General features: G+C 48.0%; 10 protein-coding genes and 1 non-coding gene across 11 annotated transcripts; 8 read left to right on the top strand and 3 right to left on the bottom strand.

The window, feature by feature from the left end:
* Positions 1–440: 440 nt before the first annotated feature.
* Positions 441–2,004, top strand: F5147DRAFT_717449 (NAD(P)-binding protein). The gene is made up of 9 exons (XM_041438646.1): positions 441–909; positions 964–1,009; positions 1,069–1,221; positions 1,272–1,337; positions 1,394–1,462; positions 1,514–1,581; positions 1,643–1,739; positions 1,797–1,804; positions 1,853–2,004. The coding sequence occupies exons 1-9, from the start codon at positions 649–651 to the stop codon at positions 1,883–1,885; spliced, it is 801 nt and encodes a 266-aa protein (XP_041288009.1). The 5' UTR covers positions 441–648; the 3' UTR covers positions 1,886–2,004.
* Positions 2,005–2,267: 263 nt separating this feature from the next.
* Positions 2,268–3,128, bottom strand: F5147DRAFT_395718 (Cerato-platanin). The gene is made up of 2 exons (XM_041429585.1): positions 2,426–3,128; positions 2,268–2,365 (listed from the first exon to the last, which is right to left on the bottom strand). The coding sequence occupies exon 1, from the start codon at positions 2,862–2,864 to the stop codon at positions 2,439–2,441; it is 426 nt and encodes a 141-aa protein (XP_041288010.1). The 5' UTR covers positions 2,865–3,128; the 3' UTR covers positions 2,268–2,365; positions 2,426–2,438.
* Positions 3,129–4,566: 1,438 nt separating this feature from the next.
* On the top strand, positions 4,567–6,010 carry F5147DRAFT_840075 (uncharacterized protein). The gene has a single exon (XM_041444270.1). The coding sequence runs from the start codon at positions 4,587–4,589 to the stop codon at positions 5,943–5,945; it is 1,359 nt and encodes a 452-aa protein (XP_041288011.1). The 5' UTR covers positions 4,567–4,586; the 3' UTR covers positions 5,946–6,010.
* F5147DRAFT_717453 (uncharacterized protein) lies at positions 6,011–7,706 on the bottom strand. The gene has a single exon (XM_041438647.1). The coding sequence runs from the start codon at positions 7,344–7,346 to the stop codon at positions 6,096–6,098; it is 1,251 nt and encodes a 416-aa protein (XP_041288012.1). The 5' UTR covers positions 7,347–7,706; the 3' UTR covers positions 6,011–6,095.
* Positions 7,707–7,991: 285 nt separating this feature from the next.
* On the bottom strand, positions 7,992–10,762 carry F5147DRAFT_717455 (nucleoporin protein Ndc1-Nup). Its single transcript, XM_041438648.1, has 7 exons — positions 10,338–10,762; positions 10,109–10,289; positions 9,865–10,006; positions 9,513–9,815; positions 8,735–9,464; positions 8,431–8,685; positions 7,992–8,377 (listed from the first exon to the last, which is right to left on the bottom strand). Exons 1-7 carry the CDS (start codon positions 10,651–10,653, stop codon positions 8,265–8,267), a joined length of 2,040 nt encoding a protein of 679 aa, XP_041288013.1. The 5' UTR covers positions 10,654–10,762; the 3' UTR covers positions 7,992–8,264.
* A 447-nt stretch (positions 10,763–11,209) lies between these two features.
* On the top strand, positions 11,210–12,632 carry F5147DRAFT_717459 (uncharacterized protein). The gene is made up of 4 exons (XM_041438649.1): positions 11,210–11,568; positions 11,621–11,765; positions 11,813–12,101; positions 12,163–12,632. Exons 1-4 carry the CDS (start codon positions 11,300–11,302, stop codon positions 12,405–12,407), a joined length of 948 nt encoding a protein of 315 aa, XP_041288014.1. The 5' UTR covers positions 11,210–11,299; the 3' UTR covers positions 12,408–12,632.
* A 10-nt stretch (positions 12,633–12,642) lies between these two features.
* On the top strand, positions 12,643–12,724 carry F5147DRAFT_t110. The gene has a single exon. It is a non-coding gene; the product is annotated as a tRNA-Arg (tRNA).
* A 3,063-nt stretch (positions 12,725–15,787) lies between these two features.
* Positions 15,788–18,562, top strand: F5147DRAFT_717465 (ferric reductase NAD binding domain-containing protein). Its single transcript, XM_041438650.1, has 11 exons — positions 15,788–16,289; positions 16,337–16,456; positions 16,506–16,531; positions 16,588–16,673; positions 16,720–16,863; positions 16,914–16,955; positions 17,007–17,539; positions 17,596–17,644; positions 17,693–17,757; positions 17,813–18,139; positions 18,195–18,562. The coding sequence occupies exons 1-11, from the start codon at positions 15,932–15,934 to the stop codon at positions 18,320–18,322; spliced, it is 1,878 nt and encodes a 625-aa protein (XP_041288015.1). The 5' UTR covers positions 15,788–15,931; the 3' UTR covers positions 18,323–18,562.
* Positions 18,563–21,174: 2,612 nt separating this feature from the next.
* Positions 21,175–22,662, top strand: F5147DRAFT_763638 (NADH:flavin oxidoreductase/NADH oxidase; the record flags this gene model as incomplete). Its single annotated transcript, XM_041440652.1, has 5 exons — positions 21,175–21,444; positions 21,500–21,932; positions 21,989–22,252; positions 22,306–22,455; positions 22,518–22,662. 4 exons carry the CDS (start codon positions 21,175–21,177, stop codon positions 22,344–22,346), a joined length of 1,008 nt encoding a protein of 335 aa, XP_041288016.1. The 3' UTR covers positions 22,347–22,455; positions 22,518–22,662.
* A 1,343-nt stretch (positions 22,663–24,005) lies between these two features.
* On the top strand, positions 24,006–25,378 carry F5147DRAFT_717484 (uncharacterized protein). The gene is made up of 4 exons (XM_041438651.1): positions 24,006–24,337; positions 24,393–24,825; positions 24,882–25,144; positions 25,198–25,378. The coding sequence occupies exons 1-4, from the start codon at positions 24,068–24,070 to the stop codon at positions 25,330–25,332; spliced, it is 1,101 nt and encodes a 366-aa protein (XP_041288017.1). The 5' UTR covers positions 24,006–24,067; the 3' UTR covers positions 25,333–25,378.
* Positions 25,379–25,996: 618 nt separating this feature from the next.
* F5147DRAFT_717494 (S-adenosyl-L-methionine-dependent methyltransferase) lies at positions 25,997–27,377 on the top strand. The gene is made up of 5 exons (XM_041438652.1): positions 25,997–26,210; positions 26,281–26,469; positions 26,529–26,614; positions 26,677–26,884; positions 26,935–27,377. Exons 1-5 carry the CDS (start codon positions 26,057–26,059, stop codon positions 27,210–27,212), a joined length of 915 nt encoding a protein of 304 aa, XP_041288018.1. The 5' UTR covers positions 25,997–26,056; the 3' UTR covers positions 27,213–27,377.
* Positions 27,378–27,986: the final 609 nt, after the last annotated feature.

Genomic DNA, 27,986 nt, shown 5'->3' on the forward strand with positions numbered 1-27,986 from the left:
CGTATAATTTCTACTGAAAATGTCTCACTGTAGTCTTCGCAGCAACATGAGACGACATTTCCTATCCTGTCGCGCATTGCTCGTGATGTCCTCGCTATACCCGCTGTCAGCGTTGCCGTTGAACACTTGTTTTCCAGTAGCAAACACACCCTTTCTGATTCATGCTCCTCGATGACTGCAGAGACTGCTTCTGCCGCTGTCATTACCAAGGAATTGTTGAAGCTTGGCCTTGGTGATGGAATTCAGTACCTCGATGGTGTTTCTATCCATTAAATATGAATAGATACGAATACCTATGAATACGATATGAATAAAATAACACTATCATTAAATATCTCGGGGCGGATTGAGAATATAATATGGTTAGAATAAAATATGCCCTCGAGATTATTTTATTCATATTTGGACAGCACTGTCTGATTCATATACCGCTTCTTATATTTTGTTCGTTCAAGAAAATCACTCATAGCATCGATTGCAAAGCTAGTCATACCCTGTCATAGGGCCGTATCTCGGACCTTTGCTACCGAGTACTATTTTTGACATGTTCGAGGACTGAGACCCATGACCTGATGGACGCTTGGTCTTGCAGTTATAACCTCAGGTTGCAGACATGATTCCCAGCATTGACTTACATCTCTGGCTACCATGTCTAAAGGGGTTGCTCTCATCACTGGTGCTGGTCAAGGCATTGGCCGTTCCATTTCTCTTAAGCTGGCTGCTGATGGCTTCGACATTGGACTCAGTGATATTCCTACCAACAAGTCGAACCTCGAGGAAGTCGCACGGGAGATAACGGGGACTTATGCAGGACGAAGGGCCTGCGTACTTCTTGCAGATGTCACAGTCGAAGACGACGTTCGTAAGATGATGGACGGCGTTGTGACCGAGCTTGGTGGTCTGGATGTCGTGAGTATAGATACCAGAGCATCGAATTATTCTCACCATTGATGCCACTTTAAGATGGTCGCAAATGCCGGTATCATTGCCGTCGCACCATTGGTAGAAAGTAAGAAATTTGGCTCTGTGAATCATATCTGCAACGTTGTACTGATTTTGCTTGACTAGCTACATTGGCAGACTGGGAAAAGATCTTTGCTGTCAATGTTACGGGCGTGTTTTTAAGCTACAAATACGCCGCTCGAAAGATGATTGCCTTGAATGAGACCCACAAACGAGGTCGACGCATCATCGGCGCCAGCTCCCTAGTAGGGAAACGAGGTGTGTATGTCCATACGTAGGTTCTAACGCTAATACATTCTTTCGCACAGGTGAACAAAATCTTAGCGCGTATTCTGCTTCCAAGTTTGCAGTCCGAGGGATTACACAGTCTGCTGGTATGATGTCTATCTACATTGCGTTCCGACAATTTTGACAAGTGATCATATGTCAGCTATTGAACTCGGATGCCACGGTATCACCGTGAATGCCTATGCTCCAGGACCAATCATGACGGCTATGAGTGAGTGAAGCCATAAACAAGATATCTCGTGATGCAAGCTGAGCTTCAAAGTCGACGAACTAAATGAGGCAAGCATGAAGCTGACGGGGTCATCTGACCCTAGTTGCTATAACGAAAAGGTAAGACAAGACAACAGGGCTGTTCTCATGATTTCGCTCAAGTTTGCTTCTTTCTTGGTAGTCTAAGAAGAATACGTGTGTCGGGTATTTGGGGACTCCAGACGACATTGCAGGACTGGTCTCTTACATTGCCTCCGCAGAATCTCATTTTATCACAGGTAAGCATTATAGAACCTTCTTTGCGGTCTGTCTTGCTGATGTGAAATAATCAACAGGGCAAAGTGTAAGTGCTACTTTGAGAGCCTGTGCACGAAGACTGACAACTGTGTAGATCACGATCGATGGTGGGATGCGCTTTGATTAAATCTTGCTAGTTGGTGTAGTGTTTATGACTTCCATACGCTAAAGCCTGCAGTTGTATCATTTCATGTACAATAGCCTACTATAGGCAAGCTCTCGCTAACGTTCAGGAACATCATGCCATTGATATTACCTCGCATGTCGGGGTACCGCTTAAGTCAGGTCCGCATCACATCCTCCTTCAAGTTTTGCGCAAAATGCTGTCTGGAATATGCTGCGATATCTACAATTGGTCTGCAACGCTGTCAAGTCCATGACACTATGTAAACTATACATGGACGATGCAGGTAAGTACGAAGTCGATAAGTCCAAATAACCGTAGTCTACATATGAAAGCCACTCCACAAAGAACCTGTTGTCCGTTTATCCAACAAATTTTGATATGCGATTCAAGTCCATTGAAACCGTAAGTCCCAAGTCTCAGCTTGAGCGTTATTGTCTATCTGACACTCAGATCTCAGAGTCCAGACGCAGAAGAAACTTCCTGAAAAGGTAAATGTTCAACTTCATTGGAGACATAGCGGACCCGCAACAGCATACATACCGATGCAATGCAACTACAATCCACATAATGACGCATCCACTTGGGTTGCCATAGTATCCACTCTTCCCAGCTCAACGGCCAGGCCACCAGTCAAGGTGTTCATGGCTGCCTCTGAAACAGTGAAGCCGGTTTTGGATACGTCAACCGCGAGGATAGTAACAGATTTACCCCCGTATGTGACGTTATAGCAGGCCCCGCACGCAGCGGAATTCCACCCCGTCACGGTGTAGACACCGCCGACATTAGGGAATGTGGGAAGTGAATCAAGGGTCGTGTATCCCTTTGTCTGAAGCCCGTTGGCACCATCTGAACAAGCGACGCTGGAAAGGGAGAGGGAGCCGTTATCGTACGTGCTGTCATATGAAAGGGTTTCTGTCGTTTGTGCTAAGGCGGAAAGGACAAAGACGGAGATGGAGAACAGGACAGATGAGAATTTCATGATGCAAGGCGCTTTGCTTGTGAGGTGGATGAAGTGTGGTAGTGTAGCTGAGGAATGAATGAGCTGAAAGTTGAGGCCCGATGTGCAATTTGCTTTTTAAAAGTCGCCTCCCTTTATGCGTTTATGTTTCGACTTCTCCGTTGGATACATGCACCCTAAAACGTCAGTACATGTGGCCGTATGGTGTCTCGAGAGAATCGTCGCACTCGGAAAGTCATGACCGCATCATTTGGGTCATTAATTCGCGTTGAGAAGAGTAATAGTCAATGAAAGAATCAAATACACTCGCGAGTGTAATAGAATTATGGAAGACTGAGCTTCGGCGATTGATCATAATTTTCCGATCGGCATGGAAACCACTGTCTAGTCTGTAAATTCTACCCTGCCGATGTTAGAACGTGTCTTATTGTTTAGCGGAAATGATGGAATCTGTATCGCCACACTCACTGACTGAAGGAACACGATGCAGAAAAAACACAGCTTGACCGGCAACAGTGTGGCGCGAAAAACCATGGAACTGGTATCAACGAGACAGTTAAAAGAAGCGAACCTGTCGGGTAAATTAGTCATAGACCTACTGGTAACTGAGGTGGCGGGAGCCTGGCTGCCTGAGTGACAGTCAGAGAAGCAAGGCCTAGTAGCCAGATATATACAAGAATACGGAACAACCTGGTAGCACCCGGGGCTGGCCTTGTATACATTGGGAACAGGCTTTTACAGCCCTCCGGGCACTTGGACCCGACGAAGTATATATCACGAGAGAATTTGCACACGCAAGAGACTAATCCCCTATATTTTTTGCAAGTGAACGAGCAGCACTATATCCATGCAGAGAACGGCGAGTGCGGGAAGGCGGCCCTGCGCACACCTGTCATGAGCTGGCGCTTCTCATGATGATTCTTGTTGATAACGGGTCTGTCAACCAGTACCAATTTCCGGGCGATCCTTTCTATCCGAGATCAAGCTTAAGCTTGATTGTTGGCTATTTTGTAGCGTATAGCGCTGCGTGTATAGATGGTGATCGAGTGCTAACCTGAAGGATTTAAGTGCAAGGCTATGATGGGTTCGGAAGCGATAGAGAAGGCGTGGGCTGGACGTTGTCGTGCCGATGGTAGCCTCCCTTAAACCGAGCTGATGACGGACATTTAACTTCCTTCTAATGTGTTGGGAGGTTTGAGGGCGTACGACGATGAAGGTACTTACAGTACATCATGTACACATGAACTTTCAACAGCAAATATGGTCTCTGCGACCTCGCCTCAGTGGCTGACAAAGTGACAGGCATCCCGAGAATTTGCCAATGATGGCACCAACAGCAGCCCGAGGTAGCCAGCGCCTGTTTCAAACGTTACCAGGGAGAATGTGTGTGCTACAGTGTGTTTGATTTGCATAAGCAAAGGGCAGTAGTCAATGCAAAATATCAAAAGTAAACTTGAACGCCTCCAGGTGCTGTTACAAGTGAAAGATGAGAATATACGAAAGAGGATGATAATGAAGGACTGACGATAGCACAAAAGATGCTTGAGACATATGATTCCTACCAATTCGTACATGCGACTTGTGTTGAGGATCATTGCATGTAGAATGCAGTGCGTATCTCCGAGTCGTTGTCGTTGTCCAACACATCTCCAATGGGGTAAAATTATTTCCCAAGAAGTTAGCGCCTAGAGGCTATGTAAATGCCAAATGTTCGGCTCGCGGAGATAGCTTCACAGCAGCACCATGAATGCCACAATTCTACCCACCTTTATTGTACCAATTAACCAGGCGCATTTCAATCTCAATACATCTAACGTTGCTGGATTCCTCGGTGGCGATGAAGTTATCGCTGCGATGGCCACTGTGCATCTCTATCGTGGGAGGCGCTGGCTAGGCTGGTATAATTCACCAGGAAGCTATACCGTCGCCAAAAAGTTCGGGCAGCTCTCAAGCTCAAGATTCTGGGATGGTCTTTTCCCTGGCCCAAATCTCACACCCGCTGAGGTATTTGGGCTAGATGGAAAACCTGGCCCTCGTTATTGGGGTGTTTTCTCGGGTACAGAGATGATCACTGGTCACCTGGCGTACCTCATGGTACAGAGGTCGAAAGAAGTTGAGCCAGAAGCGGAAGTGGAAGGGAGGGAGACTACACCTCTGTCCGTCACCATCGTCGATGTCGGAGACGCAGATGTGAAGCACTTGGACCGGGCGCCTATGATGAGCATCCATCATGCTCTCTTGGCTGCTATTCCCATTACCATCAGTCTCGCGACGTGCATTACTTCTGCTGCTTCAGGAGATTGGCTAGCATTTTCCCTCATCATGTTAGGAATCATTTCAAGTGGCGTATCTTGCCTTGTCATGGGCACCGCTCAAGTCGAATTTGCTTCCGTTAAGGAAGCCGCTCCGGGTGTACCGCCTGCAGACGGCATACTCCTCATGCGAAGCGATGTAGTCATCCTCAGAGGTGCAGAGAAAGACATCGATCCGATAACCAAAGGGAAATTTGATCTGAAAATCCCTGGCGGCCCAGAGTTCAGACGAATCGGACTCTGTTCGCTTCTCCTCCTCGCACAGTTCCTTCTCCAGCTCCTTCTTATCCCTCAGGCAACAACGTTCGGTCAGATCATGTTCATCGTATCGCTTGTAGCCTCGTGGGCATACAACTCATTCCTGTCGTCACTGGAGCCGGAGAAAATACAAACCGATATCCTGTTGAAAGCGCTTCATCATCCACCCATGTTGAAAATTGCACTAAAAAACAGAGCTGCTCAGGCAGTTTTTGCATGTTTGGTCCTCAGCGATAATACCCGAAGGCCTCCGAATTCTGACTTCAAGCCAAAAGAGGTGTTACAATGTTTCATTCCAAACGAAACAAGAGTATGGAATACATGGAGAGACAAAGTAGTGGAAGAACTAGAAAAACACGGTGAAGAAAAGTCGTTTGATCTTAGCTCTAGCGATCTGTCCGAGTTTAAAGTTGGTGAGAAGGATCTCCTGAAGTCATTGCTTCGTGATGCCCGCAATGCGTATCAAGGTTACCAGAATCACATACACAAGATCAGGTCGATTTCTTCGTCAAACGAGGAACGACCATCTTAACCAGACTACTATGTCCGAAGTTGTATTTAATACTTGTTGTAACATAGCATCCATTCCGCAATAAGTCCTAGTACAAATGAATATACCGCATGACTCGAGACTCCTCAGCTTCCGGAACTGGACAACGCCATGCATCAGGCGTGCTCCAACTCATACCACCATCTCCCCCATCGCCTCCACGACCCTTGACCCAATTTCACTCTTCTTCTGCGAGGCCGTAGTTGATGCGCTCGCACTACGGGCCCTAGGAGTGAGAAAATCGACTGCGAGCCTAGACCCTGTGGGGATCATCGGTAGCACCTGCATTGTCTTCTCAGCATCTAGCACGAATTCGGCAGGATCGACAACTTTGGGTGTAGCGCGCCCGCGTCGAAAATGGTACTTGGGGCGTGTAAGAGTGACATTGGCATCGGATTGAGCTCGCTTGAGCTTCGAGACCTGCATAGGCGTTGTAAGGCTTGTCCTTTGGGAGTGCGAACGGAGCAGGCGGGTAGGTTGTGCTGTGGGTGAAGATGCAAAGGGGAGGCGAATTACAACTTCGCGCGGGTGGGAGTTGTTTCTGGAGAGACGAGCACTGCGTCGACGCTGTACATTCCCTTGAGTGCTGGTCATGGAGCTAACGACCTCGCTGCTGTCTGACGCAAGCAGAGGAGAGGCTGAAACGTCAAGACTCTCGAGGAGGCGTGAGCCCGACGTAGTAGGCACACGACCAGGTGGGGTATTGGCGTTCTCTGGTGAAGCACGCCTTCGTTTTTTCAAAGGTTCCTCCTGTTCTTGTTCCTCCCTGAGCATTTCCAAGCGCGGGCGACGCATGGCAAGCGGGCTAGAAGGAGTAACCATAGCTCGTTCGTCCATTGTACTCGAGTCAATATCCACATCCCAGGGTGCTTCATCTAATATCGCATTCATGCTCTTTATCCGTACCGCCCTAGGTGCGCCTGGAACGGGTGGGACTGATTCTCGTGCTGTCTCTGCGCGGATCCCAGTTAGGACTTCTATCGCTCTCCGAATATCTGCATCTTCCACATCATCACCACATGCAATTTGCAGTGCCTTTGGCAGACGTGAATTGATGTTCTGAGCAACCCGCACAAGTTCAGGGCGAGGCATGGTAACAAGGTCCTCATGGCAGCAGAACGGTGCACGTTGGAAGGATGTAATGATGATACTGTCGGTGGATAGAGACGCGGTCTGAAGAGCGACCGCGGGGGGAGGAGTGTAATAAAGGGGGCGACTGATTGATGGCCTTACAGTGTCCGTAGAGTGTGAACGTGGACGGGAATGTATACCGATTTGAAGCGGAGAACGCAAGAGAGAAGTTACACGCCGAATGGGAGTCTGGGATTTGGCGAGAGGGACGGAAGAGACAGGCATAGACGAAGATCTGTTGGTGAAACGCATGGCAATCACTGAAAAGAGGAAGTTGGTGGGACGTTATCAACTTGAAGAGCAGCCATGAAATATAACAACTGATTCAGTGGAGGCTGACTGCGAAGCATTCACGCAGGAGTGGTCAGCCACTACTTGCAGTTGATGATGTCCTCGAGATTATCCACGGGGTGTCGGTGCATTCTAAAGCTTAGATTACACGTATGACTGTTGGGAATTGAGAAAGATCGAAACGATCAATGCAGGGGGCCTTCGATATCAAGAAATGGCTCAGTACATACCCTCGATTGGAGTGGTTGGACGATCTAGTCACCTAGTGCTTGTCAACTTGCCCGCTAAGTGCTACTGCTGATGGTGTTCGTTCCACAGATACCATTCTGACATGTAATGAAAAATGCAAACAACTTCAAGTTGTCCCTCGTCGAGGAGGGTCACGTGACCACGTCGGGAACGTTCACTGCAGTGCAAACGGAACTAATTCACTCAATCCAGCCTGCTGTTCGGTGATAACAGCCAAGAAGTCATGCTGGGTTAGAGCTTCACCCAAAACGTGCTCAAAGATACGTCGATGAATGCGATAAGCACACGTTCACGACGCACGTTCTCCCCTGCCGTTACGCATGTTGGGCATTCGAGTTCTTGTCCGCGGCTCGTCGATAACTTCTTAAATTCTCCATGTTTTATTTGGCAAAGTGTATTTTTTTAACTGTAAAGCAAGCGGTGCACAGAATTATTGATCGCGATAGATAGTTTGACGTTCTGAAGCTCGAAGGATAGATACAGTGTGGGGACTGTTTGCCCTCACTTACTGAAGTGTCAACACGCTGCCCATTATTACCTCACGAGATGCAAATACGGGAGCAGTCCCAGGGCGCCCGAGATTTATAGGACACGGGGATTCATCATCCACGGCTCCAACTCGCCGAAACACTAAGTGTAGTCAACAAATGACTGTAGCTTCCGTGCAGTCCGAGGGGGAAACTTGAAAGCAACGAGCTTATCGCCGAACGTCCGCGATATGTTTGCCACCCCAGTTTTCAGTGCTGTGAAATTTGAATTATCAACCAATTTCTGGGCGAGGTAAGAAGTCACAAACCATCTGAGACAACGACTAGTACGTCACCGGCTCTGGCAACTTCTAAACGCATCATCTCCTTTTCTTCCAATATTTTTGTGTCGCCTTGAGAGAGTTCATCAGGCGTCGGTGGTGTGTATTTCGCGTTCACCTCGTTCTGATACTCTTCGATTGCAGATAAAAACGAGAGGAAAGCTTCGATGATGCGTGGTATGTCCCTTTGAACCACACCATACCGATCTTCGCTCAGGGAAGTACAGACGAAGTGCGATAGCGCTGTTGCCGAGTTCAATAGCTGCATATAAAGTATGGAAGTCGGCCGCACCTTCAATGATGAGTGCATCAAGCTCCCTGTTCGGCAAGCACACTTCAACGGCCTTATTCAAGCGCTCTCGATAAAACCATTTATTCCATCTCATCGCCGACTCCTTCAACCAAATTGGACAATAGTCCACAACGAGACCCCTACTGTGCGATTCCACCTGTGCAATGAAGCTGGATACAATACTCGATGTAGGTTTAGCCACAACAGCATTGGTTGATGGGGCAGCCGCAGATGACGGCGCCACAGACCGGAATAGCTCTGGAATGTGCATTTGACTGGCCCGTTCCTCCATTTCGCCTGCCACTGCCGCAGCAGCCTTCGAAAGCTCCGAATCTGACGAAACCGAATCCAGCATACTGCTAAGAGGAGACTGTCGTGGAGCCCTGAAAATAGCCTTTCGAATCAGAGGGGTCGATGGCGGATCCTTGGGTTTGGGGATTGTCGGCGCTACAACAACAGGGGGAGTGATCGGTGCGCCGCGTCGCAGGAATGTTTGATAATCCTCTCCAAGACGGAGGAGCGATTGGCGGGCCACGACATTCCACAAGCTCGGGCTATATTTTTGGTCACCAAATAGGGCTATTCTACGTGCGTTCCCTGCCGAGGATTCGTCCGAAGCCAGCTCTGCTAACTCAGAGTATGCGAAATGTGCGAACACCGCGTCTTGAGTCGTAATCCCCGAGACAACTGTCACATTGGGATCTGCAGTAAGGGCGCCAACTTTGATCGGCTGAAAAAGACCTTAGAATGCAGATTTGTCGTTGCAAAGGATAACTACCTGGGGAACATATGCGTCAAATAGCGACTCCGCGAACTCCCAACTCATCAGAGTCACAAGGCCCATCATAAATGAGCGAACCAAAAGCGACCAGTGTAACATAGGTAGAGTTAGAGTCCATGTACCCTTTGTATAATGTGCAACAAACGGTCGGATAATCTTGCTTACCGCTGGAAGCTTTAAGAGCAGCGGAAGAACAAGCATCCGCGATAGACCAAAAGCGACGCTATACATGGTCAATGAAAACGAGGTGAAGAGAGCCATTGTTAAGACCAGTTTCAGAAGATTGCTTGTGGCATATGGCTACGGGTGGATCGTCAAACATGGTCCAAGAAGGAAGGAAAACACTGACAAGTTCCGACGAATTCAAAGGTTTCGTCCACTTGAACACAAAACGGTCTAACATGATGTTTCGAAGCAAGAAACTAGCGGCTAACCACAGCTGGGCCAGGATGAGGAAGAGCAGTCGACCATTGAGGTAATACGGATGTTTCCTGGTAAAATCTCAGCCTCCAAAATTTAAAAATACTCGGGACGAGATCGTGCACACGCAACTCTCTTCCGGGCACATCCAGTAAGATTGCTAAATCACATACCTTGACTTTACGAAGACATTCAAATGAAGGGTTTCGCGTTCTTCCGATGTAAATGAGCTCATATAGAGCGCAAAGAGCATCAATGTACATGACATGTACACTGCCAAGCACCGTCGTGTGCTTGGTTTTGCAATAGCATTCGTGAGCATTTTGGCCGGTGAAGTTGCAGGTGTGGCGGCAGCTATGCAACAGATATAAGACAGCATGCACAAGAGGTGAAGTAACTCACAGGTAAGGTAAACCTTTCTCATAGCAATCACAGGCAACACGCCAACGAACCACTTAAGGCACGCTATCGTCCAAGTTCCAGGTGAAAGCAACCTGGCGAAAACACTCGTCTCATCCTCTCCCCCCAAAAGAATGCTGACAACTAAGGTAAATGCAACAGAGAACACGAATATATTGTGAGTGAGTCGCTGTCGAAGGGCGGACCTAACAAGGGGTTCATAAGTTTGAGAAGCAGATGGCACAGTCGGGGACAAGCGTGCGGTCAATGTGGATGTTATTGCTCGTGTTCGCAAAGTTTCTCCCATTCCCGCAGACATCGTAGCCTTGAACTATTCCAGTTCCTGAGTATCTGTCGCCACAATAAAAGGATAGGCGACGGTAAAGTTCTTGGTGAAACTTTGATGGAAAGAGACAAATGAAGTTGACGTTTGAAGCGCCTGGTGATGCGTAGGGTTAGGGTCCCCAGCTGGACTCGAACTTTGCAATTCAAACACATAAACAATTACTGTAAAATTGAATGTTGCAGAGAAGACCGCGATAAAGTGGATAACGCGTAACCAATAGTATATTTACTGGTGAATCACTTATGACCAAATTTTCACATGTAGGACGTGGCACGTTCGTTTAACACGAACAACGTGCACAGTCAAAACTCAGTAGCAGGCGCTCTTAAGTCTTATTACTAGTAGTACTGTCGCTGTCAGAAAGCTGTACATGGCACTGTGTCCCTTCACGTTGGTGTGGCAGACTCTAGGGTGATGCAGTCCCGCCGAGTGTGTCCGTGTGACAGCGAATGACTGCATTTTGTGTTGACGAAAATGGCTTTTTCAGGCTGCGAAGTTTTTGCCAAGGCTTGGCACCATATCGGTAAACGTGCCATAAACTGCCATTATTAGGCTCTTTAAAATTACAACTCGATGAGCGGGACGTTGGTTCCTTCTCTCGCCCCTTCACGTCCGTGCCATGTTCGACGTGTCCATCGAGGATGCGATACCCCCTGCGTTTTTGTACTCACTTCTGGCGCTAACAGTCGCTTATCACATTTTTGCACCTTTATGTTCCACCGTGAAACAACAATCATGGATATTGACCACAATCAGTAGCGCTGCGATGTCTCTGTCAAGTTTACCTCTTTTCTTTCTCTACGCCAGTTCTCGTGGAGATTTAAGAGGGATAAGGTCAACACTCTGGACGGAGAGCACCGGTCGATTCTTTCAAGCTTATCTTGTCACGTAGGTCCGAGTTTCCGCTTTTGAAACGTGCGCTCATATGATGTATTTATAGAGACCTATTGATGGGTGTGATTTACTACCGTAGCAAGGTTAACTTGCTAACAGGCTGGATTCACCACACGATATACATTTTCATCGTCGAGTATGCCTGTCGTCAGAGCTGGAGTCATCTGTTTGCACTGTGTGGTGTGATGGAGGTGAAACTCCAATTCTTATGGCTCACAAGAGCGCTAACTTAATACAGATACCCACCTTCCTTCTCGCCATTGCGAGTCTCAACCCTCGCTTCCGCTCGGACGTGGTTTTTGCAATGTCGTTTCTTGCGACTCGTATTGTTCTGCATGTATTTCTATGTGTATCGATGATCGCCAGCCGGCATCATGTCACGAATGATTCGTATGGCCCAGGCCTGATCATGGCTTGCATATTCCCTCTTCACGCATTCTGGTTTTACGGGTCCCTGAAGGGGTTCGTCAAGCGCGCCAAATCCCCAAAGTCTCAGCCCGTCAGCCAAGGAACTGTCACGGCATCAGGTCAGTACCATTGCTCGTACTTCAAATACTGTCACTGAGCCCTAGCGCTACCCTTGCTTAGGGTTTACTTCCTTGCGCGCAAGGTCTTGGATGCTGCCACGCCGCCGTGGCTCGCTTAGGCAGGCTGTTCGTGCTTGGGACAGGCTTGAACTCAGAAAGGCAGCTGGACGTTTCGGGGATGTCCAGCGCCGTCTGAGGGCTTCAATACCTGCGGCGCGCGAGCAAGTGTATGCTTATGTTGGATTAGAGAGGCTCCCGAGTGGAGAGCCGCAACAGACTGGTGCTAAGACTGAATCCTCTTTCTGATATAAAGACATTTTACAAGGTGTAGTCTTTTTCATCCTTTATACCTCGATGGTTTATGTGGGATAACTTTATGCTAAACAATCCTATACCCATACCCCTGTAATAACAGTATACCAGGCCAGTAACGGCCTCTATCCTTCATCCATGATGTTTTAGATACTACCACTATCTTATGTACTCATGTATTCCACTGGACATTTTCCCCAAAGATCTAGAGGTCTATCCATCCATACATGGCCGCCTGGCGAAATGGCATCGCGTCTGACTACGATGACACGGCGATCAGGAGATTGCAGGTTCGACCCCTGCGGTGGTCATTTTTGGCGCTTATTCTGTTTTCGATCGAAACGTCGAAACATACCTAAATTGTACCTCAAGCTCAAGTGCTAATTAAATAGCCTCTGAGACATCTATCCGAAGAAATTTTATGCTCCTACGGTGTATGTGGTGCGCGGCATGCCATGGGAATTTCTGACCCGTTAGGCCTGGTTATCCTTTTGGAAGGCTTACTAGCTCGTAAGATATGTCAACTTTATATTCCAGGGTTGTCAGGTAACTAATAAGTTTTACTGTCAAGATCACTAAGCTGATTCTGAGATTATCAAGGGTCCTCAGAAGGCCCTGGTGATTGATCTTGTTGGGAGCGCGTCAGTCTGTCAGAGCACACCATAATATATATTTTCCTCTTGGTTCATCAGCGGTGTCTTGATTGACCCGCAGTCTGATTTGTGCCTCAGGGTTCTGGCAAGGGGCCCGTCCATTTAGAGGTCCATATTTGGTAGGCCATGTTCTATATGGCGTTCGACGCGCCGGGGTTACTCAGTAGTCAGTGCTCAGTGCTCAGTCACTGACTCTGACTCTGACACTGTTCGGTGCTTGTGATCATTCTGGTTCATGCAGCAGCGCGAACTTGATTAATGCCCGCATCTAATCAAATAAGAAAGTTGAACAACAAAGGCAAACAACTCATTCCTGGGGCAGCGGGGCGCGCTTTTCCAATTTCTATCCATTCAGAGTTATAACTCTATATCATGATCTAGAATGCAGGGCCCGCTCGCCAAGGATCGTCTCACGTCTGTAACACTCCGTCTACTTACTCCTAAGCCGGTGCTAATCTCATGGCAACAGGATACACCGTGATCACGTTCAAACGAACCGCAAACAAAGATTTGACTCCAGAATCTGTGTTCACATCCTGGATATGCTGTGACTACTGCACGAAGAGTCGTGCAGACAATCGAAAGCGGAGGCATCGTGATGATAGAGTTGCCTCTCAGGTACAATAACTTAAAGACGAGCCAAGATAAGTATTTCAAATCCGAGTCTGCATGTCTTTCCTTTTACTTCAATTATTTGTTCGTCATTTCCTCTCGTATTTTTATTTCCTCTCACCGACATATTCCTTCCAGAATCCCGTTACTGGACTTGACACAAAATCAGGTACCTGATGCATCGACTGTCATTGTCTGAGTTTTATGCGCGCTTGAGCTGCTACATTGAGACATTTTCATCAGAAGCCCAAGGATCCGTTCTTAAAAGCTAAAGAAGGCACGCAGGGGGCCTATCGAGCTGTCAGAGTCCATGTTTGCGGTTCGGACAATTAACGGTATGCCTCAGGTAGCGCCTTTCACCAATTGGTTGAACGTGTACGCTGTGGATGATCACACCGATGATCCCGGTCCTAAACTTGACGCCTATCGGACAATCCCACCCTCAGTGATACCAAGGCAGCAGAAACGAGCTCGCCGCGAATGCGATTTTACGACGGACGGACATGTCAGTAAACATGCAGGACTTTGACCGATTAGTGCTGATAAAGATTTTGGCTTGACAGTGCCTGGTGCTATTAACATTTCTTTAACATTTCTTTGACACCAAGGGTCGTTAAATGACGAAAGAAAGCGTCGCTTAATGCACAAATTGCGATTCGCCGCATTTGCCTTCTGTGTATTAGGGAGCTGAAATGTCGCATCATTCCGGTGTGCTCACAGGCTACAATGTTGATGAATCAGTGTTGATGATACGCCTTGAGTTCGTTCTGCCGTGGAAGCTATGTACCTGAGATTGTGATGAAATGACGCATCAAACAATGGCTCTGAGAGAAACCAACATGTCAATCGGGCCATGGTCCGAGAATTCTTGACTTGGTTTTGATAGACCAATCAATAATTAGCACATTGTTCGAAAAGATACCCATTTTCCCTGGTCTTCAGAATGGCCTGCACCATGAGTCTCGTGTCGTCATGGCTAGTTACCTCCACGACAGATCTTTCCACTGGATGCTTGAAGACGTCCAGCGCACGAGACAAGATGTATTGTCAAGTCTCTGCCCGAGCAGCCCGGCCAGTGCTCGACATCTGTCATTATGAGGTGGACACGTATCACTGTGGGATCCTACAGATGTGAATCTTGCCTGTTTCAGAGCAAACAATCGCCCGAACGACTTAAGGCAGCCAGTTGCTTCTATTTGCAATGTGGCAAGCGCCGGTGCCGAAAGTGTTAATCTTATTATTATGGTATAATTATGCAGGTGAAATATATACGTTAGTTACAATGTATAAAACCGGCCTTCCTGTCATGTATGACCTTATCAGACGTTATCAGATAAGAAGACGATTTAGACAGGCTCGAACAGGGGTGATTAGTTTCGTACATTTTTTTGATCTATCGAATTCTATGAGAAACAGTTACCTACAGCGACGATGGAGCAATTTAGAAAAGGGTTCAATCGACACACGAGTTAACTTGGCGAGGCACTGATATGGCATGTGTGTAGACACGACTCACCCAGAGATCTGGCACCGGGAAGATTGAGGGGGAACGTCCATTGAAGTATAACTCCGAATCAGCCTTTAAAGCCGCCCGATTACAGCCGATGAGCTTCGGACCACTGCAGGTAATATCGATCGATCCTTAAAAGACTTGCCAAGAAATGCGGACAACAAGTGACCAAGTCTTCTGAGAGCGCTGACTCGGAGTCATGAGCATGTGGACGCGTGTGAATCCGAGATTTGTTCTGTATATCCAATAATAAGATATCTTTGATGCACACGGGTTGGCTCTGTAAAATGGATATAAGGTTCACGGTGACGGATCAATAATTTATGCTCAGCATCCTTGTGCGCGAAATAGTGTACCAACAACAAGATGCATTGTGAAGGTCAGTGGCTGGGTAAGTGTGCAGAATAACGAGCAGATCGCCGTTTATGAGTGTCAATGGATGCTGAAGGGTTTCAACGGGGCTGGTGCTTTAAAGCTTTATTAGGCAGGTGGACGGTCGTAAAAGTTTCGCGGAGTGCCAATTAAAGCCAAGAACTTGATTACATAATCTTACATCTAAACGTGGGTTCGATTTCTTTCCATATTTCTTTCATCTGGGCGGTTATCTGATAATTCTTATTTTTTCCAGGCACTTCTGTATACATACAACTTATATGTGGAGGTCGACTATAAAGGGGGCCATGCTTCGAGGGTCTGATAACTCCTTGGTGTGAGTTTGTTTACTTGGCCTCCCTTTTTCATTCATGGCTGTCACCGACAAGTCTCTACGATCTGCCCGAAACCAGCTATACCCGCAACAAGCGTGGTATTGTATTGGACTCTTCATTTTTATCATTGCAATCTTCCAATGGATCTCTTTCTTTCACTCCAAGTTCGCCGGGAGGCGTCCAATGGCCAACGCCTCCGACCCAGAACATGCTTCTGTGCATCGTCGTCACGCTTTTTCTTGGCGTCGCATTCCATTGGGACTCGTCAATGCGTACCGTGTCATTTCCTTCCGTTGTACACTCGAATTTGGAAAGTCTTACACCCTCAACATGGCTGAGGTGTTTGTGACTGTGGCATACATTGTTTTTCTTTTTGTATGGACATTTATCAACAGTGAGTTCCCTGGCGATGTCACTCGCACATTCTGAGAGAGCTTCTAGCAACCGACCTCGAGGGCCACAAATTGGACATTTCATACTGGTGCAACCGCTCAGGCATGCTGGCATCGAGCCAGTTCCCGCTGATCACTGCACTTGGAACTAAAAACAACATAGTATCCTGTACGGCTTCTGTGCTTGCATATTAACCTGCTTTGCTGACTGCCTACAGTAATCACCGGTATCAGCTATGACAAGGTAAATCTATTCACGATATTCGCCATCGCTTTATTTCAACGTGATTTTCCTTCAAGCTCAACTACGTTCATCGCATGATGTCTAGAGTCGCCTTCGTCTTGCTCTGGGTTCATGTAGGCGGTGAGGTTGTCCGACATGCACCGTACGTGCAACATGTATAAAGGATTCAATGCACTAACACGACACAGATTCCAACCATACTTTACGCAGCCGTGGCTCTTGTGGGGCTTGGTTTCCATGGTCGCATCTACCATTCTATGTATCGTCTCCTTGCGCCCCATCCGAGCCCAAGCATACGAGCTTTTCTTCTACGTTCATTTCGCCATGGTTTCGTGAGCCCATTCCAGTTCTATTTCTTTGTGACACTCACAAACTTTTTCAGCATTTTCCTCATCGGCGCCTACATCCATACACAAGATTCTGAGTGAGTTTCATCAAATACATAACTTACATGTCCCACACTGATAATCACCAGCGTCGCCTTCTGGATCTACCCCTGTTTCGTAATCTGGGGATTGGACCGGCTCATTCGGACCCTTCGTCTAGTAGTATTCAACCACTCATATTTCGGATTCAGGTCAGGGTCTACAATGGACGCGACCGCTGAACTCCTATCAGATGATTTTGTTCGGTTACGTTTCCACCGCCCGTCTCATTTCCACTGGACGCCCGGGCAAACTGCCTATCTTATCATGCCGTCCGTCTCACGCTTGCCATTCGAGGCCCACCCTTTCACCATTGCGAGTTTTAATTCGACCCTTTTTGATGTGCCTAAGGAACAGAAACCAACAAGCGAAAAATGTGCTGAGATTAGCCTTGCAGAAGGGAATCTTGGTTCTAGTGCTCCGTTCTGGAAAGAGCTCGTATTTTTCATAAACGTAAGGGAAGGATTCACTGCCCGCTTGAAAGATGCTGCCTTGAAGGGTGACAAAGTAAAAGTCTTTGTCGATGGGCCATATGGGCCATCTCCTAACCTGGGTTCATATGACACATCTGTGCTCATTGCTGGTTAGTCACTGAACTTTCTACATGTCGAACATTGCTCATGCATGTCCCGCTTTCAGGTGGATCCGGAGTCTCGTATACGCTGCCGGTATTGTTGGATACAATAGAGTATGTTGACTGGATTACCGATTATATTTAACCTGATTTTTGTTTCAGGCGTGTCCGCAACGGTGAAAGCAGCTGTCGCCGTGTCGTTTTCATCTGGTCAATTCGGAATATCGGTAAGAATTGTTAATCGGAGGCTTGTGGAGAGGTTAATTCGTCTATAATCCTCAGGTCATATTCACTGGATCGACGATGTTCTTATCCGGGCACTACGGCTTGCACCTCCTTCTTTATCTATTTCAATCCACATCTACGTTTCCGGCACACCAGCAACTATTGGGACTTTGCCACGATCGTATGGTCGAACTGACGACGTCAAACCTGTGCGCGACGATTCCCGCTCTGAGGTGGTCGAGTTGCAGGATGGAAAAGCTATGGAAATAAGCAATGAGTCCCTTTTCGCGATAGAATCAGTTAAGCTTGCACATGAAAGGGCCGACCTCCGGGCTATCCTCAGAGACGAAGTGAAAGCGGCGACGGGCAGGATGTCCGTTAGCGGTCAGTTTTCGCCTCCATACGCTGCAGATTATGGTGACACTGACTCTGTTTTCAGTGTGTGGCTCGCAGAGTATTACTCGGTCTGTTCGTGGTGCTCTTCGATTCCCAGTTTCTAGTCCCCTCAGTGTAGCCAACGGTGGGCCGAGTGTGACTCTACACATCGAGTCGTTTGGTTACGCTTAAAAGAGGGTTTGGACGTCTACATTGAAACAGACCTTAGATGTTATTGATATTTACGGAATGACAGATTGCCCATGTATTTCAAGTGATTCTTGCGGATCTCGGACAAGGGATGTTTAGACGACTTCGGGACTGACTGCACTCGATGCCTTTCTGTATTGAAATTCTACCCTTCTACTATCATTCCCATGACTTGTTTGCTGCGAAAACCCTGCGATGTCATCGACGTGTGCTCGGAAAGGTGTCCCTGGAGCTTGATCGTCGATCGTATAACCGAATGGGACAGTGATTGCCGCCCAGGAAGAGGACTTCACACGCAAAATCTCAGCTTATCAACTGGACCTAGGGGGTATCTAGTACGGCATCACAAATGCCAGCAGTCCCTGGAGGTGGGAGTCCGATGCACCGTTGTCGCTACGTGTGCAACTCTTATTGCAGCTCGTATGGCTATCGCCGTGATTTGAAATAACTCCGGCGATACAGACACAGGCAATAATTAATGAAGGCGACCTACCTGCACTAGTTCCGTTCTGGTGGTTACCAGGTAGCGAGTGGAAGTACGTATTTGTATTAGTCGTTTGTAGTGCAGTGGATCTGAATCTTAAACCCCGCGGATGATGATATCTGTAGATTCTATGTCCATTCAAGTGTGCGATAAGTGCAAGGGCCAGTGTCAAAGTGACCAAAGAAGAAGCCGATCGCTAGAATAGTAGAGTGGTGAAAGCGTGTAATCATAATATGGGCCTGACAGCGCTGGTACTCACATATACTTTCATGAGTGCTATGTATGCGACTCAAGCATGACAAGGATCCCATGTATGATGTCACTCGCTCGAGCCTCGAAGCCACTGTTTTTTTGCTTGCCGAGTGCCTTCACGATATCGCGGACTGCTGGCCGACAATTTAGGACAAATTGTAGCATAAGATCGACCGTAGATCCAGGCATATATGAATACATTAAGGAGAGGACAAATCTAGCATCAGAAGTGACTCAAATACCTTAAGATGTTCTGGTTCTCCTAGTTTCATAGCTAGGCAGTCCTTCGACTTTGCATCCGCTCGCTGCTCATGATGTGTGGGGTTTGAACGGATAGTTAGCACTTTGAGATCACAGAAAGCGGCATTCCGGATCATACAAAGCCATTGTACCCTCCGCTCACGCCATGCACTGAAAGAAAAAATTATCAGCGAGGTGTAAGTAGTGTTGCTTGAGGCCCACACTAGTACCACTGGCGGCTGGGCTGAAGGAATTTTGAAGTGTTCAGAGGGTGATGTCAGAGCACTAGTGGCAGGAATTACGCGACCAAGAGAGGTAACGGTTTTGACTGCGGAAGCCGGGAGACTTGGATGGATAGTGTTCAACTGCTGGGCGAGACGTTTTAGAGGTCGAATAGAGATACATGTAAGCACCAAAAGAAAAAGGACATCCAAGTGAAAGTTTGAAACGTCGGTTGTTCAAATCAGGATGTGAGAACGTATGGTGAACGTGAACGACTATTACTCACCATACAGCGCCGAAATCCAATGCTTATGAAGAGCTTGCGACAGAAAACAAGAGCCGTATGCTGCTTCAACTCAGTAGGCTGATGACGAGAGGGTAGACGAGTTCTAGCAAGGCGACCACAACCTTATGATCATTTCCTGCAGTTCTTCGATCTATGGAATTCGCTCGAGGTTCTGAATCTACTGAGAGCACTTCCTGCTGGCGCGCAAGTACTTCGAACAACTTCATTCCATCTTTTTTGTGATACCGGGATACGCACATCTGACCAGCCGAAAAATATGCTCAGTAACCCGAGTAAAATTCCACCCCCCCTTCACAGTCATAGTTCGAGTGGCGACTCTTGTTGTGCCTCCCACCTCGAGTTGCGCAACGTAGTAAGTAGTACTCCCAAAATTGACGAGGGCTTTGAGAGTCGTCCGCGACCGCCAACAGTGCTTCTTTCTGTCGAGAAAATACTTCGTAGCCCTGTCACAAGGCAAGGATGTCGATTTAAGGTGGAAATGGGGTAAAGCTCATCCTAGAAACATAGATCCGCAGCCATCAGCGGTGGCCTGGGATCCTCTTCGGATATGTGGCATTAAGGTTCGGGGGTTCAGGAGCACATTGAGGTCGAGAAGGACGGCGATGTAGGGGAGATCTGAGGGGCATTGGATCGTCTCATGCTTGCGCGTGATATGACTTAGTTCTGCATGGTGATGCCTCCAGGAGTCCACGCTTTGGAGGAAATAAAAATTTGTGACACGCGTTTCATATCATCAGGTCAAAGGTCAGAATCCAATTTATCGACTGGCGGCTGCAAATGGGGCAGCATTGTACTGCGCTGATGCGATGCCACGGCACGGTGTCGTAGTCTATTCTTGAGCACTGCATCTAGCACTTTACAGCGATATCTTAGAAATGATATCGCTTGAACAACAACGTTTAGAAGCTCACCTTGACCCCTCGGTTTGTCAAATTCCAACTCAACCATTGACTCAAGGAATGACATGTCGACAGACCTTGATACTGTTGGCAACCGTGACTGTTTGAAGAGGGTGGCTGTGAAATATTTATAATCGATGATAAATCCGACTGGGTGATAGCATTCAGTTCTTCAGCTTCCGCTATGGTCACTAGTACTCAGAATCAGTCAGCCCAGCGCTCGCGAAGCATCTCTTGCTGCGCCGTGCACCTAGGCCTGCCGGTGCTGCGTGCCACCCAGGATTTCCTGATAGTCCACAGCCAGCCTGATAAATCTATCTATTTGAAACTCGTTCAGTCTGGCTATAAAATACACGATGTCGATTGCCGTCTCCAGATCTCCAATCAATACCATTCAAAACATTTCATACCTAGTTCCCAATAGATCGCCATGTCTGATTCTTCGACCTCCGCACTCTTCTCCCCCATCCGCGTAGGCAACATCAGCTTGCAGCACCGCGTCGTCCTTTCCCCACTTACCCGTAAACGTGCACACGCAGACCACGTCCCAAGCCCACAAGCGCCAGCGTACTACTCTCAGAGAGGGTCTACCCCTGGCACCCTTCTAATCACAGAGGCAACATTCATATCTCAGAGGGCTGGTGGTTATGATAATGTCCCTGGTATATACACCGACGCCCATCTGGAGGGATGGAAAAAGGTATGTTGTATCTTGCTCAGTAGTGATGAGAGATGACTCACGCCCCGGACTGCAGGTGACAGAAGCGGTCCATGAGAAGGGCTCTTTCATTTTCCTACAACTCTGGGCGCTCGGGCGCACCGCAGAAACAGCGGTTCTTGCCAAGGAGGACAATAGTCCCCTGGTCAGTGCCTCACCTATCTCCGTGCCTGGTGAAACAGACGTGCCGCGCGCACTCACCACGGATGAAATCAAGGAGTACGTAGCCACGTATACCACCGCCGCAAAAAATGCCATTCGAGCTGGTTTCGATGGCGTTGAAATTCACTGCGCAAATGGCTACTTGATCGACCAGTTCGTACAAGATGTCAGTAACCAACGCACAGATCAATATGGCGGAAGCATCGAGAATCGTGCAAGGTTTGCACTCGAAGTAACGGATGCCGTTGTGGAGGCCATTGGTGCTGAGAGGACGGGATTCCGAATGAGCCCCTGGGGCGTACTCAATGGTACGTCCCACATCATTCAATACTAACGATCTTTATTTAGCTGATTTGTGGTGCAGGTATGGGCATGGCAGACCCCAAACCTCAGTTCTCCTACTTGGTTAAGCAGCTGCGCAAACACAAACTCGCATACATCCATGTCGTGGAGCCGATGCCTGCCGAAGTCACTGCTGAAAAAAATAGCGATTTCCTCCGCGACATCTGGCAAGGGGTTGAGGGCAGTACGTTCATCAGCACAAACGGATATACCCGGAACACCGCAATCGAGACGGTAGACAAGAAAGGCGGTCCTTATTGGATTCGGGAGGTTGTTTATGCCGAACGTGAGTCGTTTGTTTCCTAGACTAGGCAGTGACCAACATGTGCTCTTTACTAGCCCGATCTTCCATTCCGCCTGCGAAAGGGTATCGCGCTTGAGCGGGGTGACCGGGCAACATGGTACATGGGGGGTAATCTCACACCAGCAGGTTATTCGGATTGGCCCTTTGCGGCGGAGAATGATCAGCAATAGAGCAGGAATAGTCTTGTAAGTAATTTACCTCAGAATAAATGTTAGCTTACCGATATCATGCTTAATCTTTATTTCAGTCTATCTTACGGTGTGACTTGACTGGTGACATTCATCGTGTTCTTGACGAGAGGCACCAAGGCGGAAGTACGTCAGATATCAGGTTGTCGCACTAGATTGTAGGACTGAGTATATATATACATGAGTTGGGTTTCCCGACAGTCGCAACCAAGGGCACCAGAAGTCTCTCATTGCGAGGAATGTACAGACTCCCTCGTACACGTCCTTGATGTTGATCCACATCTTTGATATTTCTAGAAGAAGTGTAAGTATTACTCGCGCTAAACCATCGAAAGTGGAAAAAATGTTCAGAGACGTTTGGAAGCACCAATTATTGCATTGAACGAAAGTTGCGGAGGGTACAGGCATGAGCGCAGATATAACTCACCAACACTAGACCAAGATGATAGAATCAAGGCCCGTTGAAGCGAAGTAACGATCCTATGGGGCCAGGTCGCCGACATCTGGCAGTTGTTTAGGAGTACAAGTGGACAAATCCAGTTCACCGCTTTCATGGTCTGGGAGTCGCTTCATTGATTTCCACCCTCGACTTCGACTTCGTTGCAACTAAGTACCTTACCTTACTAGGATCTGGGCTTGTCGTGAACCGAATCCGTAAATGAAAGACAATAGATGCTGATAGCAGGTGTCGGTAATCCTCTGTAGCCCTGTCGCAAGGCCGAGATGTCGATTTAAGATGGAAACTGATTCCAGAAGCACAGATCCCTGTTTCGCGGTGGCCTGGAACCCTCTTCGGATATGTGGCATTAAGGTTCGGAGGTCCAGGGCCACATTGAGGTCGAGAAGGATAGCAATGTAGGGGAGATCTGATAGGCACTGGATCGTCTCATGCTTGCGCAAGATATGACTGGGTTCTGCATGGTGATGCCTCCACGCTTTGTCGGAAATGAAATTTGTGACACGCGTTTCATATCATCAGGGCCAAGGTCAGGATCCATTTTATCGACTGGCGGGTGCAAATGGCAGCCAGCATTGCACTGCGCTTATGCGATGCTAGTCACGGTGTCGCCAACTCCATTCTTGAGCGCTGAGCAAGAATGGAGTTGGCGACAACGATATAGCTTGAACAACTTGAACGTTTGGAGGCTTATCTTGGCCCCTCGGTTTGTCAAATTCCGACTGATGCATCGACTCGGAGAATGGCAGGCCTTGATTAATAATTACTGGCACTGTGTGGTTGATGCGACTGGTTGAAGAAGCCTCCAATTGTGGCTGTGAAATATTTATCATCGATGATGAATAATCTGAAATCCGACTCGGTGATAGGCATCAGTTCTTCAGCTTCCGCCATCGTTACTCAGAATCAGTCAGCCCAGCGCTAGCTGAGCACATCACACATTAATCTCGCAGCGCGGTGCATCTAGGCCTGCCGGTGCTGGGTGCCATCCAGGATTTCCTGATAGACCACAGCCAGCCTGACAAATCTATCTATTATAAACTCGTTCAGCCTGTCAAGGTTGGCTATAAAATACACGATGTCGTTTCTGGTCTCCAGATCTCCAATCAATACCATTCAACGCATTTCATACCTAGTTTTCAATAGATCACCATGTCTGATTCTTCGACCTCCGCACTCTTCTCCCCCATCCGCGTAGGCAACATCAACTTGCAGCACCGCGTCGTCCTTGCCCCACTTACCCGTATACGCGCACACGCAGACCACGTCCCAACCCCACAAGCACCAGCGTACTACTCTCAGAGAGGGTCTACCCCTGGCACTCTTCTTATCACAGAGGGCACATTCATATCTCAGAGCGCTGGTGGTTATGATAATGTCCCTGGGATATACACCGATGCCCATCTGGAGGGATGGAAAAAGGTATGTTGTATCTTGCTTAATAATGATGAGAGCTGACTCACGTTGTGGATTGCAGGTAACAGAAGCAGTCCATGAGAAGGGTTCTTTCATTTTCCTACAACTCTGGGCGCTCGGCCGCACCGCAGAAACAGCCGTTCTTGCCAAGGAGGACAATAGTCCCCACGTCAGTGCCTCACCCATTCCCCTCTCGGGAAAAACAGACGTGCCACGCGCACTCACCACGGATGAAATCAAGGAGTACGTTGCCACGTATGCCACTGCCGCAAAAAATGCCATTCTAGCTGGTTTCGATGGCGTAGAAATTCATGGCGCAAATGGCTACTTGATTGACCAGTTCATACAAGATGTCAGTAACCACCGCACAGATGAATATGGCGGAAGCATCGAGAATCGTGCAAGGTTTGCACTCGAAGTAACGGATGCCGTTGTGGAGGCCATTGGTGCTGAGAGGACGGGATTTCGAATGAGCCCCTGGGGCACATTCAGTGGTACGTGTCACATTATTCAATACTAGCGATCTTTATTTAGCCGATTTGTGGTGCAGGTATGGGCATGGCAGACCCCAAACCTCAGTTCTCCTACCTGGTTGAGCACCTGCGCAAACACAAACTCGCATACATCCACGTCGTAGAGCCAATGCCTGCTGAAGTCACTGCTGAAAAGAACAGCGATTTCCTGCGTGATATCTGGCAAGGGGTTGAGGGCAGTACGTTCATCAGCACAAACGGATATACCCGGAACACCGCAATCGAGACGGTAGACAAGAAAGGCGGCCTTATTGGATTTGGGAGGTTGTTTATGCCGAACGTGAGTCATTTGTTTTCTAAACTAGGCAGTGACCAACATATGCTCTTTACTAGCCTGATCTTCCATTCCGCCTGCGAAAGGGTATCGCACTTGAGCGGGGTGACCAAGCAACATGGTACATGGGCGGTAATCTCACACCAGCGGGTTATTCGGATTGGCCCTTTGCGCCGGAGAATGATAAGCAATAGAGCAGCAAACTCTGACATGGTCTTGTAAGTAATATACCTCTGAATAGAAGTTACCTTACTGTATACACCCGATATCGTGCTTAATCTTTATCTCAGTTTATCTTACGATGTGACTTGAGTGGCGACAGCTCGTCGTGTTTTGACCAAGAGGCACCAAGGTGGAAGTACGGTTGTCGGACTAGATTGTAGGACTGAGTATGTATGTATATACATGAGGTTTCCCAACAGTGGTGCAGCGGAGGGCACCAGAAGTCTTTCATTGCGAGGAATGTACGTACTGTGCAGAAGAAAACAAGTCTTGTTATTTGTCAATCTTGTACATTCGGGATTCGGGAAAGCTAGTGTCATACTTTGACTCAGGATTTCCCTTTGGGTGCTCTCACCAGTACTAGTGACGTTACTTTCTCAAACTGCTGTCACGGTAATCAATAATCATACCCCGGTAATCCAAGATCTCTATGGACGATGTGGCAAAATCCTAAGGCCCGACTGCCCGACGAGGTCTCCAGACCTCAGCTCCTTGATAGTCGCTCCTTGGAAGTTCTATCTCAAGGGGGTGCCCGATACGTACATGAGTACTTCCGATAGTACCGACGACCTCATGTCACCAGCCATCATCTCAATACCAATTAGACGCTCTTTGGAGTATTTATATGCCCCGTGTATCCTCGTGAATAGTCCTTAAGTGCCCCCGTCGACTACGTGGACACCTGTTACCTCTGCAATGGCGACTTTCGCCAAATCCTCCTTTAACAGCGCCATCTATGCGACTTTCAGGCCGACCTACCCTAGGTCCCTGTTTGACTTCATATTCCGATACCACGAGCGCAACAATAGTGCAAGATGGAATAGAGCGGTGGACCTTGGTTGTGGGACGGGTCAGTTCTAGCAGCCCTCAATTTGGAGGGTTTGGACACTTGACCTAATGTTGATCACTCGGGATTTCAGGTCAAGCAACCGTCGAGCTCACACCCTTCAAGCGCGTCACTGGCGTCGACCCAAGCTCTAAGATGATCGAAGTTGCTCAAGGTACCCTCAAGAGTACCCCAGAGAGCACTGGTCAATACGAGTACATACAAGCGAGCGCAGAGAATCTAACATTCTTGGAGGATAGCAGCGTGGATCTAGTCATTTCCGGTGTGTGCCACATGTTCGAAGGAGAAATTGCTATTTGTTCACGATGACTGTGATCGTAGCCCAGGCATGCCATTGGTTCGATTGGAACAAAATATGGCCTGAGGTCGCAAGAGTGCTGAGGAAGAATGGAAGTGTTGCATTCTGGGTACGTGTTCCCATCTCCGAGCCATTACATGTCCTGTCACACTTACCATTTACTTGACTTAGGGTTACTCCCAATTGCGCTTCACCCGCTATCCATCACTCACACCGATAATTAACGCTTATGTCGAGGGCACTGACCCACTGAACAGCATTGGCTCATACTGGGAGCAACCCGGCCGTTTGATTTTAGATAACCACTTGATTGAAGTGCCAGATGCCAATGAAGTTGTACCTGGCGCGTTCAGCGATTTCGAGAGAGTCTTCTTCACAGGTCTGTCTTATATCGTTACGCGACACTTCAGTTTCACTAATGCATCGCAGGCGACTACTACCCATCTCTCCCTTCCCCACGCTCCGTGATCATGCGCAAGAAGATGACGTGGGATGACCTGTTATCGTATCTTAATACGTGGAGTGCATTGCACACGTTCCGTCAGCACAACCCCACTGATGGGGAGAACCCGCGTGGAGATGTTGCGGTGCGGTTCTGGAAGGATCTTAAGGAGGGTGCCGAGCGGGAGGACGGGAGAGCCGTGGAAGGACATGATGAAGTAGACATTGAATGGCCGGTGGCGGTGGTAATGGCTACGAGAGCGTGATAGCGCTAGAGGGTGGACCGTAGATGTCCCTTTGTTGGCGGCTTGTAAATTATCAGACTAGAGACTACTTGTGTAGGGTGAAGTACTGGCAATACCACGATTCGGATGACTAGCGAGGTTGTTATGTCTCCAAGATCAGTTTATCAAATGCACCACTAAAAGAACACACGGGCTTGAACGTTTCACTATGCTCTTACTGCAAAGTCTCATCAGAATAATTCCCCTGGCTGCAGAGAGACCCTCAGTGACGAACCGACGGTACCATAATCAACGTTACTGAACTTCATTCATACCCGCAGAATTCAGCTGGACATGACACTAGAGGAAATGGCTGGATTCGTCGGCAGGGACGTCCAAGGACGTTGTTTATAACTGAATTATTGTAAAAACGTTTACGTACATAGACTCGAGTTACGACCAAAATAGAAAGTCCCGACTCCCGACTCCGTATACGGTATTTCAATTCAGCACCACAGTTTCTGAAGTCACTAGGTCTACTGCTCGCGGACTCCGAGAAGGGCTATTACAACACCCTACGGATACAACAGTTGCTTCAAGTTTGTCCGGTTTATTCACTATATCCACGAAAATGCATAGCCGCATACTGGGCCACCCGGAGGATTTTCACCGCACTGGCAGGAAGTAGCAGGCCCATACCATGCACTCAGCACTCAACACTCAACACTCAGCACTCAGCACTACATCCCGCAGCTTTTTCGACCTTTTTAGAAATGGCTGGATCCAAGGCATGTAGTCACGGATATCTTTCAAATT

Source organism: Suillus discolor (genome assembly GCF_016758755.1).
Source record: "Suillus discolor strain FC423 chromosome Unknown F5147scaffold_72, whole genome shotgun sequence".
NCBI classification, from domain to species: domain Eukaryota; kingdom Fungi; phylum Basidiomycota; class Agaricomycetes; order Boletales; family Suillaceae; genus Suillus; species Suillus discolor.

Bases quoted from the DNA above. Each gene is read 5' to 3' on its own strand.
- F5147DRAFT_717449 (XM_041438646.1), top strand. From the start codon at position 649: ATGTCTAAAGGGGTTGCTCTCATCACTGGTGCTGGTCAAGGCATTGGC. The intron at 910-963 runs GTGAGTATAGAT...TGCCACTTTAAG, and splicing joins AGCTTGGTGGTCTGGATGTC to ATGGTCGCAAATGCCGGTAT. The intron at 1,582-1,642 runs GTAAGACAAGAC...CTTTCTTGGTAG, and splicing joins CTAGTTGCTATAACGAAAAG to TCTAAGAAGAATACGTGTGT.
- F5147DRAFT_717455 (XM_041438648.1), bottom strand. From the start codon at position 10,653: ATGTCTGCGGGAATGGGAGAAACTTTGCGAACACGAGCAATAACATCC. The intron at 10,290-10,337 runs GTGAGTTACTTC...TCTGTTGCATAG, and splicing joins GAGAAAGGTTTACCTTACCT to CTGCCGCCACACCTGCAACT. The intron at 10,007-10,108 runs GTATGTGATTTA...AGATTTTACCAG, and splicing joins AATGTCTTCGTAAAGTCAAG to GAAACATCCGTATTACCTCA.
- F5147DRAFT_717484 (XM_041438651.1), top strand. From the start codon at position 24,068: ATGTCTGATTCTTCGACCTCCGCACTCTTCTCCCCCATCCGCGTAGGC. The intron at 24,826-24,881 runs GTACGTGTCACA...TTTGTGGTGCAG, and splicing joins CCCCTGGGGCACATTCAGTG to GTATGGGCATGGCAGACCCC. The intron at 25,145-25,197 runs GTGAGTCATTTG...GCTCTTTACTAG, and splicing joins GGAGGTTGTTTATGCCGAAC to CCTGATCTTCCATTCCGCCT.
- F5147DRAFT_395718 (XM_041429585.1), bottom strand. From the start codon at position 2,864: ATGAAATTCTCATCTGTCCTGTTCTCCATCTCCGTCTTTGTCCTTTCC.
- F5147DRAFT_717465 (XM_041438650.1), top strand. From the start codon at position 15,932: ATGGCTGTCACCGACAAGTCTCTACGATCTGCCCGAAACCAGCTATAC. The intron at 16,290-16,336 runs GTGAGTTCCCTG...GAGAGCTTCTAG, and splicing joins TGTATGGACATTTATCAACA to CAACCGACCTCGAGGGCCAC. The intron at 18,140-18,194 runs GTCAGTTTTCGC...CTCTGTTTTCAG, and splicing joins GGGCAGGATGTCCGTTAGCG to TGTGTGGCTCGCAGAGTATT.
- F5147DRAFT_840075 (XM_041444270.1), top strand. From the start codon at position 4,587: ATGAATGCCACAATTCTACCCACCTTTATTGTACCAATTAACCAGGCG.
- F5147DRAFT_717453 (XM_041438647.1), bottom strand. From the start codon at position 7,346: ATGCGTTTCACCAACAGATCTTCGTCTATGCCTGTCTCTTCCGTCCCT.
- F5147DRAFT_717459 (XM_041438649.1), top strand. From the start codon at position 11,300: ATGTTCGACGTGTCCATCGAGGATGCGATACCCCCTGCGTTTTTGTAC. The intron at 11,766-11,812 runs GTGAAACTCCAA...AACTTAATACAG, and splicing joins CACTGTGTGGTGTGATGGAG to ATACCCACCTTCCTTCTCGC. The intron at 12,102-12,162 runs GTCAGTACCATT...ACCCTTGCTTAG, and splicing joins AGGAACTGTCACGGCATCAG to GGTTTACTTCCTTGCGCGCA.
- F5147DRAFT_717494 (XM_041438652.1), top strand. From the start codon at position 26,057: ATGGCGACTTTCGCCAAATCCTCCTTTAACAGCGCCATCTATGCGACT. The intron at 26,211-26,280 runs GTCAGTTCTAGC...TCGGGATTTCAG, and splicing joins GGACCTTGGTTGTGGGACGG to GTCAAGCAACCGTCGAGCTC. The intron at 26,470-26,528 runs GTGTGTGCCACA...CTGTGATCGTAG, and splicing joins CGTGGATCTAGTCATTTCCG to CCCAGGCATGCCATTGGTTC.